We start from the raw sequence: 19899 nt of genomic DNA, 5'->3' as shown, positions 1-19899 counted from the left end.
GAAATGCAAAACAGATAATTTTGATTATGTTAAATTGAAAAGTTTTTGCACAAACAAAGCCAATGCAACCAAGATTAGGAGGGAAGCAGAAAAATGGAAAAGAATTTTTACAACCAGTGTGTCTGATAAGGACCTCATTTCTAAAATACATAGAGAACAAAGTCAAATTTATAAGAATACAAGTCATTCCCAATTGATAAATGGTCAAAGGATACGAACAGGCAGTTCTCAGATGAAGAAATTAAAGCCATCTATAGTCACATGAAAAAAATGCTCTAAATCACTATTGATTAGAGAAATGCAAATCAAAACAACTCTGAGGTACCACATCACACCTATCAGACTGGCCACATGACAAAACAGGAAAATGATAAATGTTGAAGAAGATGTAGGAAAATTGGAACATTAATGCATTGTTCGTGGAGTTGTAAAATGATCCAACCATTTTGGAGAGCAATTTGGAACTATGCCCAAAGGGCTATAAAAATGTGCATACCCTTTGACCCAGCAATAGCACCCTAAAACGACCTACATGTACAAAAATATTTATAGCAGCTCTTTTTGTGGTGGCTAAGAATTGGACATTGAGGGGATGCCCATCAATTGGGGAATGGCTGAATAATTTGTGGTATATGAAAGTGATGGAATACTATTGTGCTATAAGAAATACTATTTGTGCTATAAGAACCAATGAACAGGCTGACTTCAGAAAAACCTGGAAAGACTTGTATGGACTGATGCTGAGTGAAGTGAGTAGACCCAGGAGAATGTTATACACAGTAACAGCCACATTGTGTGATGACTAACTTTGATAGACTTAGCCCTCCTCATCAATGCAAGGATCTAAGATATCTCCAAAAGTCTCATGATGGAAAATGCTATCCACATCCAAAGAATGAACTATGGAGTTTGAAGGCAGATCGAAGCATACTATTTGCTATTTTTTTCTTCTGTTTTGTTTTGTTTCCTTTTTCTTGTGGTTGCTCCTATTGGTTCTAATTCTTCCTTATGACAAGACTAATGTGAAAATATGTTTAATAGGAATGTATATATAAAGCCTATATCAGATTGTGCACCGTCTTGAGGAGGGAAGGGGGAAGGAGAGGGAGAAAAATTTAAAACTCAAAAGCTTATGAAAGTGATTGTTGATAAATAAAAATAAATTAATAAAAAAATTTTTAAAAAGAAAAAAATTAAGTTTAAAATAAAAAATTACCCAAAAAAGTTTAAAATAAAAAATTACCAAAAAATTTTTAAAATCTTAATTAAAAAAACAAAAATGTTGCAAAAATATTTTCTGCATGATGAGATGAATGAGCGAAAAGGCATTTATTAGGTGCTTATCTGCCAAGTACTTTGCCAAACACTGGGGAAGCAGGTAAAAAGCAAAGACTGTACCTGCCCTCAAGGAGCTTATAACCCAATAAGGAAGAGATTCTTAACCTTTTTTTTCCCATCACTGATCCCTTTGGCATAATGGTGAAACTTATGAAGCTCTTCTCAGAATAATGTTTTTAAACGCACAAAATAAAATACATAGGCATATGAAGAAATCCAATTATATTGAAATATAGATATCAAAAATTTAAAAAAAAAAAGTTCAAGGACTCCAGGATAAGAAGCCTTGTGATTTCCAAGACTGTATCATTTTTTGTTTCTCATAGAAGTAGCTTTTCACAGGATAAGACAATAAAACCACATATGTCCCATCAGACAAGTCACCACAAGAGGGTGATTCAGATACTGTCATTGGTCAGTGTAGTAAAGAAATTCATAGAATCACAGAAATTTATAGCAGGAAGGGACCTCAGAGAGTTTTTTTGTTGTTCAGTCATTTCAGTCCTGACTCTTCTTGACCCCACTTGGGGTTTTCTTGGCAGATATCCTAGAGTGATTTGCCATTTCCTTCTCTAGGTCATTTTACAGATGAGGAAACTGAGGCAAAAACAGGGTTAAGTGACTTGTCCAGGGTCACACACCTAGTAAGTGTCTGAGGCAGGATTTGAACTTAGGAAGAGTCTTCCTGACTCCAGCCCTAGCACTATGTCCACTGTGCCACCTAGGGGCCCTTTTTACATGTCCTTTAGCCAAACTGGACTACTGAATTTAATATAATGTCATAGTTTTTGTTTCTTTCTTGCTCATGTAACAACACTTGGTTTCTTTCTCTTTTTTCAGCTTTTATTTTTAGCCTTTTGTTTCTATACTACCATTATTTCTCAGTTCACATCCCCAGCACCATTGACTTCTTTTGTAAACGAAACAAACAAAAAAAAACAACAGCTCAGCAAAACCAATCAACACAACAACCAATCATGAACCGTTGCATTCTAGTAATCCCTGAACCTCAGACCAAAATCAGTCATACAACGTATCAGATTTTGGATCTTTCAGTGTCATTTTTATTTATATTGCTGTAGTCACCACATATATCATTCTCTTGCTTCTGCTTATTTCACTATAGACCCCAGTTCATACAAGTGTTCCCAAGTGTCTCTGAATTGATCATATCCAGAAGAGAGGAGATGAGGGTCTGAATTAGGGTGATGAATGGGTGGGTCAAGAGAAGGGGTGGGATGTAAGAGTTATTGTGAAAATAGAACTATCAAGATATGTCTACTGATTGGATCCATGGCCTGAGAGACCTTAAGGAGTTGAGGAGATTGGGAGGTTGGTGCAATTTCAAGTGATATAAGGAAGTTTGGGAAAGGAGAGGGAGTTTTTTTTTTCTTTTTTTGCAGGGAAAGGTGGAGGGGAATAATGAGTTCTAATTTGGACGTGTTGAGTTGAGGATGTCTCCAGGACATTCACTTTGAAATTTCCTATGAGGGATTGGTGATATGGGACTAAAAGCTCGGGAGAGAGCCATTGAGTCATTTGCATAGAGATGGCAGTTAAACCCAGTGCTGCATCCTTTAGGTGGCTTTTTCTCATTGTCCCAACTGGGACAAACAACTGTTTGTGTCCCTCCCAATTACTTTGTATTTATTTATCAAGAGCAAGCACTGCTTGCTGATTGACTTTTTGATTGACTGATACAGCCCTTGCCCACAAGGAATTTATACTATTCTATAGAGAGGATACAATAAATATAGACACAAGTAAAGCTTTGGTTTTTTTTTAAACAAGTTAATTTGAGGAGAGAAAGTGCTAGTAAATAAGGAAATCAGGTGACCCCTATTGAAGCCTTGAAGGAAGGCAAGGATTTGGAGATGCAGAGATGAGAAATAGGACTAGGAGGAATGTGTGTACAAAGGCATGGGGATGGGGGATGTAAGGCCAAGTTTGGGAAATACTTAATAGCCCATTTTAGCTGAAATGAAGTTCCTGAATAGGAATAATATGAAATAAGATTGGAGCAGCTAGGTGGTGCAGTGGATAGAGCACAGGCCCTAGATTTAGGAGGACCTGAGTTCAAATCCGGCCTCAGACACGTAACACTTACTAGCTGTGTGACCCTGGGCAAGTCACTTAACCCCATTGCCCAAATAAATAAATAAGATTGAAAAAGGTAGATGGAGCTGGGTTATGTGAGGCCTTGAATGTTTCTCCTAAAGGCCAGTGGTTCTCAACTTTTTTCTCTCAGGACTCCTTTATGCTTTTTTAAATTATCAAGAACTCTTCCCTCCCCCCAAGAGCTATTGATATTTACCATATTAGAAATTAAAGCACCTTAGTATTATTATTAATATAATTTTAACCTCATTGACCTGAGAACCACAGAGATGAGCAGTGGGGAGCTACAGAAGGTATTCAAGCAGAAAAGTAACATAATCACACCTGTATCTTGGAAATTTTGGCAGCTGATCCATCTTCCCAGTCTTATTTTGACGTCTCTTATCACCCTGCTTTTATTCACGTTGTCCCCAATCCTGTAAAGGACTCCCATGATCTCTATCTCTGTTAGAATCCCTTCCTTCCTCCAAAGTTTAGCTCAGGTATCAAGGCCATCTCCAGCCATCCTGAGTGATATCTGGCCACTGGACCCAGATGGCTCTGGAGGAGAAAGTGAGGCTGGTGACTTTGCATAGCCTTTGCTCACTCAAATCAAAGTCAATTGCAAGTCATGTCATCATCTCCCAGATGTCACAGTCCTGTTGGAGAACAAAGGACAAAACACGCAAGCCCAGGTTTCACTTCCTCCCAAGGTAGAGTACTCCCTCCTCAAATTCCTCACAGCACTGTGCCTGGATGTTTCTTTGCTCTAATCACAATCTGCCTTATAGCAAAGTCAGCTGTGTTTTATTTCCTCAGATAATAAGTTGCTGTCTTGTCTGTCATTGTACCCTCACTACTTAAACAGTACTTTGGACATACCAATTAAAACATTTAAATATGAAGGTACAAAAGAAATTCGAAGTAAATGCTTTGGGGGTGGGGTGGAGGTATAGGAAGGGGGTGCAAAGACCATAGCACTTGTCACTTGAGCAGAGTTTTGAAGCAAAGGAAGAATTCTAAGAGTCAGAAGGGTGGGGGAAGAGCACTGAAGACATGACACACTAGTAGTGCTGGTCATATGGCCAATAACATGTGGAAAGAATGAATGAATGAAAATTCTTTCTATGTTTGATTATCTAGGGGTTTTGGTCATCTAGGGAAAGTGCTGCAACTGTGGAAAGAGTCCTGGATGGGTTCTAATTCCTTCTACCTCGCCCCTTCTACTCTCTACCTCAGTTTCATCTTCTGTAGCACAATAGAGGGTAGATCTCCAAGTATATATACATATACTCAGAAAATGTCAGAGCCTGAAGGAACTTGGAGATCAGCTGGTTCACCCTCTATTGTGTGTGTATATACATTTATATATTTATTTACATATAATTTAGAAATAATGTATGTGTATATACAAATATATGTAAATATGCATAAAGAAGAGGTTGAATATATATGTATGGATGTATTTGTGTGTATATAGAAATACATGTATATATGTACCTGTGCATGTTATATTTGATACATGTCATGTATATAAACATAATAAATTAATAAATAGGATTATAAAATATAAGTATGCTATATAACATATTGATATAATTTTATAGATTTGTACATACTATATAAATACATATATATATATACACATAAGATGACAAACTATAGGAACTATCTGTGTTGGTTGAGCTTTGAATTGGCACGGCTATTCTGGAAAGCAATTTAGAATCATGCATATAAAATGACTTAGATGTTCATACCTTTTGACACGAAGATTCCTCTGCTGGGCAGATACCCAGAGGAGGTCATTGGCAAAAAGAAAAGATTCATATACACCAAAATGATTAGAGCAGCACTTTTTATGGTTACAAGAACTGGAACCAAAATAGATATCTACTGGTTAGGAAAGAGGGAGAAGGAGAAAAAAAAAGAGGGAGGGGAGAAGGGGAGGAGAGAAGAAGGAGGAGAGGAGAAGAGGAGGAGGAGAGAAGGAAGTGATGGGAATCTAGGGGCATAGTCTTAACAGAGAAAACTCTTCCCTTTTAACATCTGATAAAGTGGTAATGAAAATTATCCCATGAGTAGACTGTAGGATGTGACAGAAAGAAGAGACAAAAGAACAATATATGTTTGCAACAATGTAACTAAAGACAATATTGGTATTCAACAAAACTCTGGTCAAATAAATATAAGGGTCAATTTTAGCTCCATATTGTCAAAGTTGAAGGATGTTTCCCATCTGTTATCAATCAACAAAGGGGCAGCTAGGTGGCGCAGTGGATAGAGCACCGTCCCTGGAGTCAGGAGGACACTTGACACTTAACTAGATGTGTGTCCCGGGGCAACTCACTTAACCCCATTGCCTAGCCCAAAAAAAATCAATAAGCTATATTGTGGGATATATATATATATATATACACGTGTGTATATACACACTCTCACTCTCTTTAAAATTGGGGTAGCCCTTTCTTTAAGGCTACCGGATGACGAGGACAGAGAAGGTGAGGTGGCTTGCTGTGGAGGACAGAGCCTTGGATCTAATCAGTCCTGGTTCTGCTCCAGGTGGGACCGTCCCTTAAATATTGGGGCGCTGCTTCCTCCCCTATAGAAGGAGGGGGCTGCTCTTTGAACTGAAAAGACCGTTTCTTCTTTTTTTTTTGAAGGGGTCTTGATGATAAATGTTTGAAGGATGGCGCTCGTCTTTGTATAAGACCATTGGGTGATGTTGGGGTTATCTAACGTGAACAATGGGGCTAGTAGACAGACACCCCACCCCTCCACCCCAAGTGCCGGTTAATAAGTCCAGCACAGAGAGTCAGCGGAGCCAGGCGTCCCAAGGCACAGCCGCGGTGACACCTCGAGCTACACCTCCAGCGGACGCAGCCAGGAGAGAACGAAGAGGAGGACACGTTTTTGGAAACTACATTTCCCAGACGCCCCCGCGGCCGCCGACACCAGGGGAAGGAAGTCCCTGCGGCCCAGGGCGGGGGCGGGGCCGGGCACCGCGGCTGCTCCGGCTTCGTTGGGCCGACGCTCAAGTCGTACCCTCGGCACCCTGCCGGGCTGGGCTGCCTCACTGGGCGGCCTGACGGCGCCCGGCGGGCCAGCATGGACAGCCCTGAGGTGACCTTCACCCTGGCGTACATCGTCTTCTCCGTCTGCTTCGTCTTCACGCCCAACGAGTTCCACTCGGCGGGGCTGACCGTGCAGAACCTGCTGTCCGGCTGGCTGGGCATCGAGGACGTGGCCTTCGTCCAGTACCACCTGCGCAGGACCACAGTCACCATGTTGGTCCACTCGCTGCTGCCGCTGGGTGAGTGAGGCCAGGGGCGGGGGCGGGGGAGGCTAGGGGCGGCAAGACCCTCCGTCCTCCCACGCAGTTTCCTCGTTGGTCCCTGGAGGCCTTCTGGGATGCCCCCCTACCCCAGGGGGGGTCACCCGTCCCCCCAACTCCGGGACCCCGCATTCGCATCCGGGGCCCTGGGCCGGGCAAACCCAGGGGGCGCGGAGAGAGCCCGGGGAGACCCAAGGAAGCCCCTTCCCCAGGGTCAGCCTGAAGGGGCGGGTGCCTGCCAGACGGGCAGTGTGGACTGCTGGGGAGCGCCGGGGGCGCGGGCTCGGAAGCCCTCCAGGGGCTTCTGTGCAGTGGGGAAGAGCCCTCTGGCCAATGTGGCCGGAGGACCCCCAGGGCTATCGAGGGTCCAGCCCACCGAAGGGCTCCCAGCCGAATGGGGTGGGTGGGCTTGAAGGAAGCCGGAGCAGAGGGGGAGGGAGGGGGGCCCTCTCTGCCCTTCCAGCCGTAAATAAATAAACCCTATGAAACATTCAACAAATATTTTTTTAGGCACCTACTTCCGTGCCTTTGTTAACTCTTCCACTTCCAGTGAACCAACATTAATAATGTTACTGTTTTGGGCAAGGCTACTGAGAAGATACAGAGATGAAAAATAACATTATCACAAATCTCTTCCCCTAAAGGAGTTTATCATTGATCTGAGAAGGAAAGAATACAGATATAAAATAAAGGCCACGAAGGCAACAAAACGAAAGACAAACATAATGGACAGTGTTGGTTCCAAATTACCAAACTCCGAATTCCTTTCTGTTTAAAAAAAGAAAAAAAAAAAGCTGTAAACCACAAGTGAATTGTACAGTCAGAATCACTATGTAATGGCTTGACTTGACTGTATTTTTTGTTATTTATTACTGGAAGTGACTTATGTGTCAGAACAAAATATATAAATAAAAATAAAGTCAGTATGTAGATTTCAGGGGGTGGGCTTAACAATCAGCACTAATAATAAGTAGCTTTTGTATAGTACTTAAGGGTTTGCAAAGCTTTGTGAATCTTGTATTATCTGCATGACAACCCTGAGAAGTAGATGCTATTACTATCCTCATTTTATATTGAAGCAAATTAGAGAAGACAGATTAAGAGACTTGCCCATGGTCACAAGGCTAGTACATGTCCGAGGCTGAATTTGAACTCAGATCTTCTTGATTTTAGGTGCAGGGATCTGGCCACTGCACCATAGGTTTGCTTCAGCGTTAGCTCCTTTTTCTTATTTTCATTTCTTTTTTTCAAAAATGTATTATTCTTAACATTGATTTTTTTTTTAAATTTTGAGTTTCAAATTATTTCCTTCCCTCCCACATCTTCCTCATCCATTATGAAGTCAAAAAAATGTGATGTCCATTTTACATGTGGAATCGTGCAAAACATATTTCCATGTTAGCCTCGTTGCAAAACAAAAAGAAAAATAAAATTTCAAAAATTATGCTTCGACTTGCATTCAGACTCCCTCCAGTTCTTTCTCTGGAGGTGGATAGTATTTTTCATCATAAGTCTTTCAGATTGGTTTTGGATCGTTGTATTAATCAAAATCATTCACAATTGATCATCATACAGTATTACTGTTACTGTGTACAAAGTTCTCCTCACTTCACTTTGCATCAGCTCGTGTAAGTCTTCCCAGGTTTTTCTGAAAGCATCCTGCTCGTCATTTCTTAGAGCACAATAGTATTCCATCACAATCACATATCACAGTTTGTTCAGCCATTCCGCAATTGATGGGCATCCCCTCAGTTTCTTATTTTCATTTCTTAGGTGCTTGTTCATTTTGTTGAATATATGTACTTGTCAAGGGAAGTCAAGTCAAAATAAGATTTATATTTTAAAAAAAAAAAGAATCTAAAAGTTACAATATGCCCAGGTTGGAAAAGGATTACCTAGATCTAAAGACAGGCTAGCCTTACTATCTCTAGGAGGGTAAGTGCTATGGTAAGGGAGGGAATTTAATGGTTCAGGATAGAAAGTGTTCCCAACAGCACAATTACTGCCTCCTCCAGAACAATGTACATCAAAAACAAGCATAGCAATTAAAGAAGAAGAGGGAGAAGGAAGGATTGAGCATAGTCTGCCAATGTACTAATTAATAGAGGAATGGGACAGAGGAGGGAGAAAAACTTTTGTCTCCTAGAAGCTGTGCCACCAAGGAGAGGATAAAGAATGAACATGTAAATGTAGAGCCCATAAAAAGGAAGCAATCTCTTGGAGAATAACCTAGATGGGAAAAGAAATGGGGAAGGGGGCAAAGAAAATTAACACTTGGAAAAAGACTCCACAAGTGAAAATTATTCCAATTAAGAGGTTTGATGGGGGCAGGGGAAGGGGGATTAAAGAAGATCTTTGAGAAGCACTCTTAGCTGGGTAGAGTCAAAAATCAAGAAGGGGTTCTGTGAGAAATAACTCATTCGGATTCAGGAGGGATGAAGTTAAAAGCCCAGTTGATTACGCAGTTGCAACTTCGGGTGTCCTGTGGACTAGGACACATTGTGCCAAAGCAGGAGTTCACTATTTATCTCTAATCCCAGCTTGCAAAGTCCCTCCTCTGTTTTCTCATTGATTGAGTACTCCAGGGTGTACAACTTTCCAGTACGCCTGTTACACATCTATTCCTTGACTCCTTCTTCATACATCCCATGTTCAGAAAATGACTTCTTAGTCCCTCTTGGAGGTAGAGAAGTTAATATTTATAAGCCTATTAAGCATGGGCACTCCAAGAAAGTCTCAGCCTTTGTCCTACTTACTAACTTCTATGGGTAAAACAAGATAAGACCACCTTTATTTTATGGAAACAAACATTTTTGTTACATCTCTCAGGTTCAGAGAGAGAGAATGATAAAAGCATAATTTAAAAACTCAGCTCAGGCATCATTTTCCACCACAAGGAAAGTGGTCCCTTCCTCCTCCTATCTTCTATTTGTCTGGTTGTCCCTTTTGCTATGTCACATTCTCCCTTGTACCACACTTCTTTGTTCACGTGTCCTATCCTCTCTGTTAGGTTATAAGTTTCTTAAGGGTAGAGCCTGTGTTCTTTTTCATCTTTGCATCCCCACTCCCCAGCACTGAGCCCAGGGCCTTCCCCATTGTAGATTCTTAATTAATGGTAGTAAAATTGAGTTGGATTTTTATGTAACACTTTATAGACAGACGTGATTCCATTTGATTCTCACAATAAGCCAGTGGATGGGCATTGGGCAGCGCTTCTAGGGTCGGAGACCCACAGTTGAAGAAGTGCTGAAGGGGCCGTGAGTGGACAAAGTTTAAGAAGCCCTGAGTGGACGACCTGGGCTTAAGAGCTGCCAGTGATACTAGCTGTGTGAAGTGGGGTAGGTGGTTGGTGAGGAGGCCACAGTGGAGAGAGCAGAAGAATGTCACAGCATCAGTGTAACCCTGTACTCTTCAAGTAATCTCTCTTCTCCATGCCCTCATCAAGTCTCTAAGACAGAATTACAGGCAAGTGTCACTTACTGCCATGATCAAGAAGCTTCAGGGGCTCCCTGTTGCCTCTAAGATAAAATAGCAGCCCCCCTTCTTGGGCATTTAAAACCCTTTGCACTTTGACTGTGAACCATGTTTCCAAACTTAACACATTACTCTCCTTCATATACACTACAGTGCTACAGTTCAGTCAAAGTCATCTGCTTGCCTTAAATACAGCATGCCATCTGTCATCTCCATTGGGCCTTTGCAAAATCTATCTTCCTTGTTAAACCTATGCTCCCCTTCACCTCGATCCCTAGGTGGGCACTGGAATTGCTAGCACACGTGCACACACACACACACACACACACACCCTTTCCTTGATTCTCTCCTCTATATTACTTTGTATTCGTATTGCTAGTGCTTTTCCCCATATGTGAATGCATTTTGTAGTTACCTACAGGTACATGAGCTCCTAGAGGAAGGAACTGTTTCTTTTTTATCTTTGTATTTCCAGGCACTGGCACAGTTCCTTGTTCCTAGTAGTCACTTGTTGAATTCAGTTCAATTCAGTTCATAAGTTCATAGATTTAGGGCTGCAAGTCTCTTTAGAAGCCAATGAGCTCAGTGGAAAGTAGGCCCAGAGCAGGGAGGAGCACCCAGAGTCCTGTAACTCAAATGAACCTCCTCGGTGACCATGTCTTAGAGCTCCAGTGACCTCCGTCCCACCCTACAGGCTTCCTCAGCCCTCCTTGCTCTTATCTGTCCCCTTCAGTTCTGTGGCCTTGCCCCATGATTAGATCCACACTGCTCTTGCTTCGGGGTGAGGGGTGCCAGTCTGTTCCCCTCTGGCCCTACTCACCATCCTTGTGACTTTGTTTCTCTACAGATTGCCAGTGTGTGTTCTTTTCCTCATTGGTGTGTAAGCGTCTTGTAGGCAGAGACTGTTTTTACTTTTGTGTGTGAATCCCCGGAGCCGTTAGCACAAAGTATGGCCCGTAGTCAGGGCTTTGTACCGGCTTTTTCATTCATTCATTCATTCAAGTGTCTGTTTTGGGATTTGAATCCTGGTCTTGTTCGCTCTGAGTCCAGAACCCTCTCCCCACAACACCATACTGCTACTAGTCTGCGTCATGGAGGTAGCTTCTAAAAGAGGGAGGTCCCAGTGCTGATGAAATTACAGATCCAAACAAAAAAAAAATGAGCCAGGAGAATAGACAGTGTAAGTGTAAGCAGGGATTGTCCTTATTTTATAGATGAAGAAATTGCTGCTCACATAGTAACATCACTTTGGGCAGAGGTCACACAGATACTAAAAAGTCAAATCTCCAGCCAGAACCCGGGGACTCCAATTAAGGGCTCTTTCCACTCCCTTATAACACAGCAGTGGTGCTGGTGATCGCTTATATTCACATCAACAAACCTCTGTCCTTTCTAGGACCTGAAGAAGGGCCTCTTGTTGAAAGGACTCTGAAAATTAAGAACTGCCATAACAAAAAAATCTTCTAAGACCTTTTTTGGTCACTGTGAGCCCCTCTCTCACCTGTACAGATCTTTGATTTAGTAGACCATCTTTAGAATTGATGTGGCCTGTACAAAAATATTTATGGCAGATCTTTTTGTGGTGGGAAAGAATTGGAAATTGAGGGGATACCCATCAATTGGGGAATGGCTGAATAAGTTGTGGTATATGAATGTAATGGAATACTATTGTGCTGTAAGAAATGATGAGCAGGCAGAATTCAGAAAAACCTGGAAAGACTTGTATGGTCTGATGCTGAGTGAAGTGAGCAGAACCAGGAGAACATTGTACACAGTAACAGCCATGTTGTGTGATGACCAACTTTGATAGACTTAGCTCTTCTCAGCAATGCAATGATCTAAGACAATTCCAAAAGATTCATAATGGAAAATGCTATCCATAGCCAGAGAAAGAACTATGGAATTTGAATGCAGATCGAAGCGTCCTGTTTGTTGTTTTTTTTCTTTCTTGTGGTTTTTCCTTTTTGTTCTGATTCTTTCACAACATGACTAATGTGGAAATATGTTTAATGTGATTATACATGTATAGTCTATATCAGATTGCTTGCTGTGGGGGAGAGGAAGGAGGGAGAAAAAAATTTGGAACTTAAAAACTTATAAAAGTGAATGTTGAAAACTATCTTTACATGTAATTGGAAAAAATAAAGTTCTATTAAGTGAGAGAAAACAAAAAAAAAAAGAATTGATACGGCCAAAGCATTTTTTTTTTCCTGGTGAGGCAGTTGAGGTTAAGTGACTTGCCTAGGGTCACACACCTAGTGTCAAGTGTCTCAGGCCGGATTTGAACTCAGGTCCTCCTGACTTCAGGGCCGGTGCTCTATCCACTGCACCACCTAGCTGCCCCTGGCCAAAACATTCTTACAGCTGCCTCCTGATAGCCTCAGTGAACTGCTGACAGCCTGTTGTGATCTGGCCAGGCTTTGCAATCTTCCAAGCTTAAACCTGCTGGAGTATGAACACTGTTCCATAGCCTTCTATGATCCAGGAGCACCTCGGTGTCACATCATCAGGAGGACTTAGAGAAGCCCTAAGGTGGAAAGAGTGCTGGGTTTGGAGCCACATGACCCAGCTTTGAATCCTAGCTCTGCCCTTAATATTGTGTAAGCTTGGGCAAGCCTCCAAACCTCTCTGTGCCTTGGTTTCCCCATCTGCAAAATGGGGGGGGTTGAATTACATGACATCTGTAGTTCTTTCCAACTCTTTATTAATGATCCTATGTCTTTAGTGGAGGATTATCATTATCATCATCATTATTATTGCTGTTATTAATCAAAATAACTAAGTTTGCTCAGAAACACTCATTTGGGCGCCTAATCCTACCGTCCATTAGATTGTGAACTTCTTGAGAAGCAGATAGTACGTCTTCTCCAGTCTTTGATCTCCTTCCACACTCCCTGGAGGCATTTAGTAAATATTTGAATTGAATTATTGAAAGTATTGGGGCCTCCTGCAGAGCCAGAGAGAAAGGAAGTGCACATTTGTGGGTCCTGTACAAGCAGGGGCCTTCCAAGGCCACCAGACACTTTTGCGCCTTGTCTCCTAAGAGCAGAATTTTTGTTTGCTCTTTGCAGGGTACTACCTCGGCATGTGCTTCGCGGCAGCCGAAAAGCGACTGTATTATTTCAACCAGGCCCCCGAAGGCTGGAAGCTGTTCCTTCTACTTTCAGTCTCCTTCCCCACCGTCACCTGCACCATTGCTTACTACTGGTCCCGGAACAGATGGGACCGCCACCCGCTAGCCCGGACTCTGGCGCTCCACGCCCTCCCGCAGTCAGGGTGGCGAGCAGTGGCCTCCTCCATCAACACAGAGTTCCGCCGCATTGACAAGTTTGCCACAGGGGCTCTGGGCGCCCGGGTGATTGTGACCGACACCTGGGTGATGAAGGTGACCACCTATCACATCCATGTGGCGCAGCAGCAGGACGTCCACCTGACGGTGACAGAGTCGCGCCAGCATGAGCTCTCGCCAGACTCCAATCTGCCTGTCCAGTTTCTCACCATCCGAGTGGCCAGCATCAATCCCCTCGTCAAAGCCTTTGACATTCGGTAAGCAAATTTTCTTCCTTGGGGAATTGTAGAGGCTCCACCCCTGACAAGGGCTCACCCAGCCTCCAAGTGGAGATGTGGTGATGGAGAATTAATTCCCTGCTTCCCAAGGCAGCCCTTGTAGGGAACCCTGCAGTCTGCTTCTCCCGTCTCTCTGCAGCTTCCGCTTTGTGCTCTGGGCTCTGGCCTCTGGGGACAAGCCGCACAAATCTAAGCTCTTTCATTTTTCTTAATACGTCTCCATTTTCAGATGAAATCGATCGGGGTGTCAGGTTGAGCTTGGCTCTGATTCAGCCTGCCCGGAAACCAGGAGCAAATTTAGTTTATGGGAAAATCATCGAGGCCCCAAATTGGTTTTGAATTTCTTTTAAAATGACTGGAATTCTTTAGCACTTCCAAAGATTTATGATTCATCTGCAAGGGGCACATTGCACCAGTGTATATCGTGGCACTTTCTCAACTCCAGCCCTTAGCACTGTGCCTGGCACATAGTAGCTATTTCATCAGTGCTAGTTGACTGACTGAATGACACACATACCTGGGGCACTTTGAAAATGCTTTCTCAACAACAACCCAAGAGGTCAGTAGTGTAGGTGTCCTTATCCCCATTTTAAAAAAGGGGAGGAGGAGAAGGAGACTAAGGTTCAGAAAGATTAAATTACCTGCTGGTTGGATTGGCTCTCCATACTTCCCCCTGCACTGTTCTGCCTCCCCTGGGCCTCCTGAATTGTTTTAACCCCAATAACTGATCACCCACTGGCCAGCTTCCTGCTGCTGACTCATCTACAGAACCTTCCTTGATTTTAATGATAATAATAACGTTTTTGTTATTGTTGTTCAATCCTGTCCAACTCTCCATGACCCCATTTGGGGTTTTCTTGGCAAAGATACTGGAGTGGCTTTGCCATTTCCTTCTCCAGCTCATTTTACAGATGAGGAAACTGAGGCAAACAGAGGTGAGTGACTTGCCCAGGGTCACACAGCTAGTAAGTGTCTGAGGCCAGATTTGAATTCAGGTCTTCCTGACTCCAGGCCTGGTGCTCTATCCACTGTGCCACTTAACTGTCCTTTCCACGGTACATTTCAGCAAACACTGCAAATCAGGGTTTGGTTATTGTTTTGTTAATTTTCTGGAACACCTATACTTTGAAAAGGATGGAGAAAATGTTAGTAATGCAGATTAAACCTAAAAGTACATTGTGTAAAGGGCAGCGAGGTGGTGCAGTGGTTAGAGCACTGGCCCTGGATTCAGGAGGACCTGAGTTCAAATTCAGCCTCAGACACATAATACTCACTAGCTCTGTGACTCTGGGCAAGTCATTTAACCCTAACTGCCACCAAAAAAAAAAAAAGTACATCATGTATACTTTCTTTTCCAGAAAGCCAGTTGTTAAATGTTTGCCAACACACCCCCTTTTATAAAGCAGTTTAAAGTCTACAGAGCACAGCAGGCATTTTTTAAGCCCATTTTACAGATGAGGAAACTGAAGGTCAGAGAAATTAAGTAACTTGCCTATAGTCACATGGCTAGTTACCCCTCTCCCATTAGGGCCACCATCCTAAGGAGTGAGAGTGATCTGAGGCAAATGAAACTGTTTAGAAAACAGGCCTGCAGGGCTCTGCAGAGGGAGTAGGACAATGGTAATCGCTCCCTTCCAGGACCCCTGTGGTACCAGTGTGGGCCTTCCTTCCCACGTTTGCAGATTGCAGATTCCACCCACCTGTGTAGACAGGCTTAGGCTTGGTGCCGGGCAGCCTCCTGACGATGGGCCTTTGTGCACCCAGCTGGCTGAGTCCTAAGGCAGCAGGCACATCCTCCATGCCTGGGCCTGTACTCACAGGTTCTGCCAGGCCTTGCCTTCTGCCGGCACGGCTTTTAGAGCCCAGGAGGTGACCACCACACACATCATGGTGAGAAGCATCTGAGGAGCACAGTCGAAGGGAAACTTGGGCAATATTTGTCCTTTATTTGTATCCCCAGTGTTTAGCACAGTACCTGGCACGTAGTAGGTGTTTAATAAATGCTAGTTGACTCAGCAACATTCATTAATTCTTTAGTATTAGTTTGAGGGAGGGCACACACAGACACAGACACACACACACCCACACACACCAGCCATCATGCCATATGGGAGGCTGCAAGGTTCAGTGCAAAGAGCCCTGAATTTGGAATCATGAGACCTGCGTTCAAATCTAGGCTTCCATATTTCCTAGTTCTGTGACTTCTCTAAACTGCAGTGAACTCAGGAAAATAAGCTATAATTATTATTATCATCTAATAGACTGGAGCAGTGTATGATAGATAGCAGCCACATGAGGGGTACAGAGAGCCCTGGCTCCCTGGGAGCTCCAGGAAGGAAAGGAAGGACGAGTTAATTAGCCCTTGCAGGGATGATCTCTTGACAACAGGGCCATTTTTAGGTTTAGTTTTTTGGGGGTTTTTTTTTTGTTGTTGTTTTGTTTTCTTTGGTGAGGCAATTGGGGTTAAGTGACTTGCCCAGCTTCACACAGCTAGTAAGTGTCAAGCGTCTGGTCTGAGATCGGCTTTGAACTCAGGTCCTCCTCACTCCAGGGCTGGTGCTCTATCCACTGTGCCACCTAGCTGCCCCTGTGTTTAGTTTTTTTCCCTGGTGTTCTTGTTGAAGCCCTTAATTGACCACGGCTGTTTTCCCACCTTGCCTGCTGTAGCTGATTCCCTCCCTCTCATTCTGAAAACCGCTGGCCTATCGTCTCAGCCCCTCCCAGCTCAGACAGACACTCTGGAGAGGCAGGAGGCTCAGGCCAGAAGATAGAGGAGCAAACAGTCCTCCCCACTGTGTGCAGCCCTGTGCCGGGTCCTTGGGGAGTCTATAGACCGGAGGAGGCAGCAGCAAACCAGGACCAGCGGGTCAGGTCCACCTGCCTCTCTTTGTACTGGCCAGCCAGCTAAGAGAGGTGTCTCTCAGTGATTATATTCAAAAACGTAAAGACCTTTCTTAGGCTGGGGACAGAAGCTGGGTTTGCCCCCTGGATCACTGTTTGTGGATCTCCACTATCAAGGAGGAGAGAGGAAGTAGAGGGATGGTAAAGGCAGAGAGCGCTCGAGCACCTCCAGGCTCTGTGATTTAGGGTTTCCCCTCCCACCTGCCCAGACCGTGTGCCCCTTTCATGGCTCGCAGAGTCATGTTCCGTTTTCTGCTGCTGGCCCATTCTTCTTTGCCCTGAGGAGCCTCAGTACGCTGCCCGTTCAAGCTGGAGATGGTGTGGGAGAATATGGAGACCCGCATGTTTACTATTTCCCCTTTTGTTGAGTTCTTTGAGTTCAGGGTCTGGTGTTCACTTTTGTGGGTCAGAGGGCAGTTTTATTAGTTTTCCACTTGTTTATTTGCACATACTAATTGTGTACTTAGCATACTGCACAAAACCATGTATTATTCATTTTTTTTAATCTGCAGTAAAACACTGTCCCAGGCATCATGGTACACCATGTGAAACTCCTGGCACATTCAGAAAATTATTGGCTCAGTGCCAGGCCTCCTGGGTCGTCGTGGGGATGAACTTTTCTGCACTTAGTTAACCCAGTCAGATCGTGGCAGGATGGTTGCTTGGTCTGTGGCCTGTAGCCGGTCAAGCTACCAAGCCCTCTCAGCTAGGCAGGGTCTCACAAGACCATTAAAAACCTGGGATTCCCACGACCATGATGAGGCCTCAGAGGGAGCACTCCTAAGCTTCAGGAGGCTAATTAGCCTTGACAAACACAAGGCAAGTATAAGGGTGCTGTGAGATAGAAAAACCAGGCACTCCAAAGGTTCCAAGAGGAGAGAAATCTCCTCACCTCTGGGGGCTCTGAAGGGTTCAGGCTCCAGGTGGTGTTTGAGCTGGGCTGAGCAGAAGGGTGGGATGTGCTCAGTGATCGCTCCAGACACGGGGTGCTGCTCAGCCAAACTCATTTTCACCTTCACTTCTGCTGTTCTCCCACATGGAGAAGGCCTTCCTCCTCTCTCCAGTTCTGCCTGCCAGAATGGGTAGGGCTCACCTCCCAAGAAATGATCCCCTGACACCCCCTGAATTCCTCCAGCACTGACTGACTATGATAGTGCCTCCTGTGTGCCTGGCCTTGTGCTTAAGCACTTTACAAGGATTAACTTGTTTAATTCTCACAACAACCCTGGTGGTAGGTGCAATTGTTATTCCCATTTTGCAGTTGAGGAAATTGAGGCAAACAGGTTAAGTGACTTGCCCAAGGTGACACAGATAGGAAATATCTGAGACTGGATTTGGACTTGGAGCTCTATATCCATTTCACCAAGCTGCCTGTAACTCATTCAGTTCCTTACGTTATTTTCATGTGTCATCTGTCCCTCTAGACTATAAGCTTAGTGAGAGCAGGAATCTTCTGGTTTGTGCCTTTCTTCCCCTGTGCTCCCTAGAATAGGACCCTAAACGTGGCAGATGACAGGATCAGAGACTAACAGGGATCATCTCCTCCAGGGGTTCTTTACCTTTTGGGTGTTGTGGACCCTTCTGGCAGTCTGGTGAAATCCCTGGACCCCTTTTCAGAATCGCAGCTTAAATGCATAAAATAAATTCCACAGGATTCTAAAGAGAATCGACCCTATTGAAATACAGTTAAGAAAATATAAAAAAACACGCACACAAGTTCACAGAGCCAGGTTGATGGTCCTGAACTAATCCAACCCGTACCTAACCTGGAATCCTCTTTACGCCATCCCCAACATGGAGTCATGTAGTTGCTGCTAGGAGCCCTCCTAAGGCAGCACTTCCATTTTGGAGCAGTAGCCATTGTTAGGAGCCAAAATCCACCTCTGCAGCTGGCTCCCAAGTTCTGCCCTCCAGGCCAGACCCAACAAGGCTCATGTTCCTTCTCCATCGTGGCCACCCCTGAGCTTTCTCATCACCAGTGTCAACATCCTCCTTTCCTTCTGTTCACCCTTGAGTGAGGAATCTCGTCTCTCACCCCTCACCACCCATGCCCTCCTAGGAAGCTCAGTTAAGTACCTGTGATCCCAGGGGAGACACTCTAAATACAGACACCACCCTTGCAAACCAGTTCAGCTTTTTCTATAGAAAAATAAAATGCAAAGGAAAAGGGATAAACCTTCACGGGGTAGACTCTTGGCTTTATGGCAGGGAGTCCTAACCCATGGTCCACAAATCCCCCAAAGGGCCCACAGAGAGATTTCACGCGAATCTGAGAAACTGGAGAGGGGAAAAAATGCATCTTTATTTGTGCTTACCTCTAACTGAAATTTAGCATTTCTTTTAGCTACGAATATAGACACTAAAACATTATTCTGAGAAGGCGGCCATAGGTTTCACCATACCACCCAAGGGGTCAGTGACAGAAAAAGTTAAGAGCCCCCACTGTCCCCAGGAACTCTGCCTAGGACATCCCAGCTCTTCTGCCACTGAGTGACCCTCCCAAGCACATGCCTTCCTGATGTGGACTAGTGAGATGTCCCATCGCTGACCAGAATTCTGGCTGCCACAATACTAATAATAACATAGACAGAATCTACTCAAGAGACCAGGATTCCAGTTCCCACTTTGCTAGTAACTTGCTTTAAGGCTCTGAGCAAGGCACATCCTCTCTTGGGGCCTCAATTTTCTCCTTCATAAAATAAGAAGCTTGGACTAAATGGTCTCCAGGGGCCCTACCTTCCCAGCACAGGCATGCTATGTTGTGGCATTCAGTGACTGTAACAGATGCTACACTTAGCAAGACAAATGTGTATATTTGGATACACAGTCCCCCAGGGACCAAGATAGCCAGCCTCATTTTAATTCCCTAACACGGCAGGTAATGTTATGGATGTCATTGTTTTGGCCCCATTCCTAGAAATCTATTACCCTAATCAAGACTGGCTCTGGACTCTGCCATCTGAGTGGGGCTTCTCAGTGAGCCTCTGAGGCTCTTCCTGTTTCCACCTTCATGGTGTGGAGATAGCTAGAATCCCAGAACACTGGAGCTGAAAGGATCTTGGAAACAGAACTGGGGTTGTCAGGGCTGGTACCTTCCTTAGAATGTCAGAGCAGGGAAGGTCTTACAACATAGAACTTGGAATATCAGAGCAAGGAGTGACTTAGAACATAGACCATGGAATGTCAGAGCA

The 19899-nt window shown here is 44.1% G+C and overlaps 1 protein-coding gene across 2 annotated transcripts in view; it reads left to right on the top strand.

Moving 5' to 3' along the window:
* The first annotated feature begins 6466 nt into the window (after positions 1-6466).
* The window catches only part of TMEM129 (transmembrane protein 129), a 25317-nt gene continuing 11884 nt past the window's right edge, over positions 6467-19899 (top strand). Inside the window, exons 1-2 of one of the 2 annotated variants that reach the window (XM_027836292.1) lie at positions 6467-6745; positions 13312-13786. In XM_027836292.1, the coding sequence (XP_027692093.1) occupies positions 6541-6745; positions 13312-13786 (680 nt within the window). In that variant the 5' untranslated portion in view covers positions 6467-6540. The remainder of the gene's footprint in view (positions 6746-13311; positions 13787-19899) is intronic. The other variant, XM_027836291.1, reaches the window with a different exon arrangement.

This window comes from Vombatus ursinus, unplaced genomic scaffold (assembly GCF_900497805.2).
Source record: "Vombatus ursinus unplaced genomic scaffold, bare-nosed wombat genome assembly UNPS02014818.1, whole genome shotgun sequence".
NCBI classification, from domain to species: domain Eukaryota; kingdom Metazoa; phylum Chordata; class Mammalia; order Diprotodontia; family Vombatidae; genus Vombatus; species Vombatus ursinus.
Note: the sequence above shows the minus strand (reverse complement) of the source record. Positions and strands in the feature narration are given on the sequence as shown.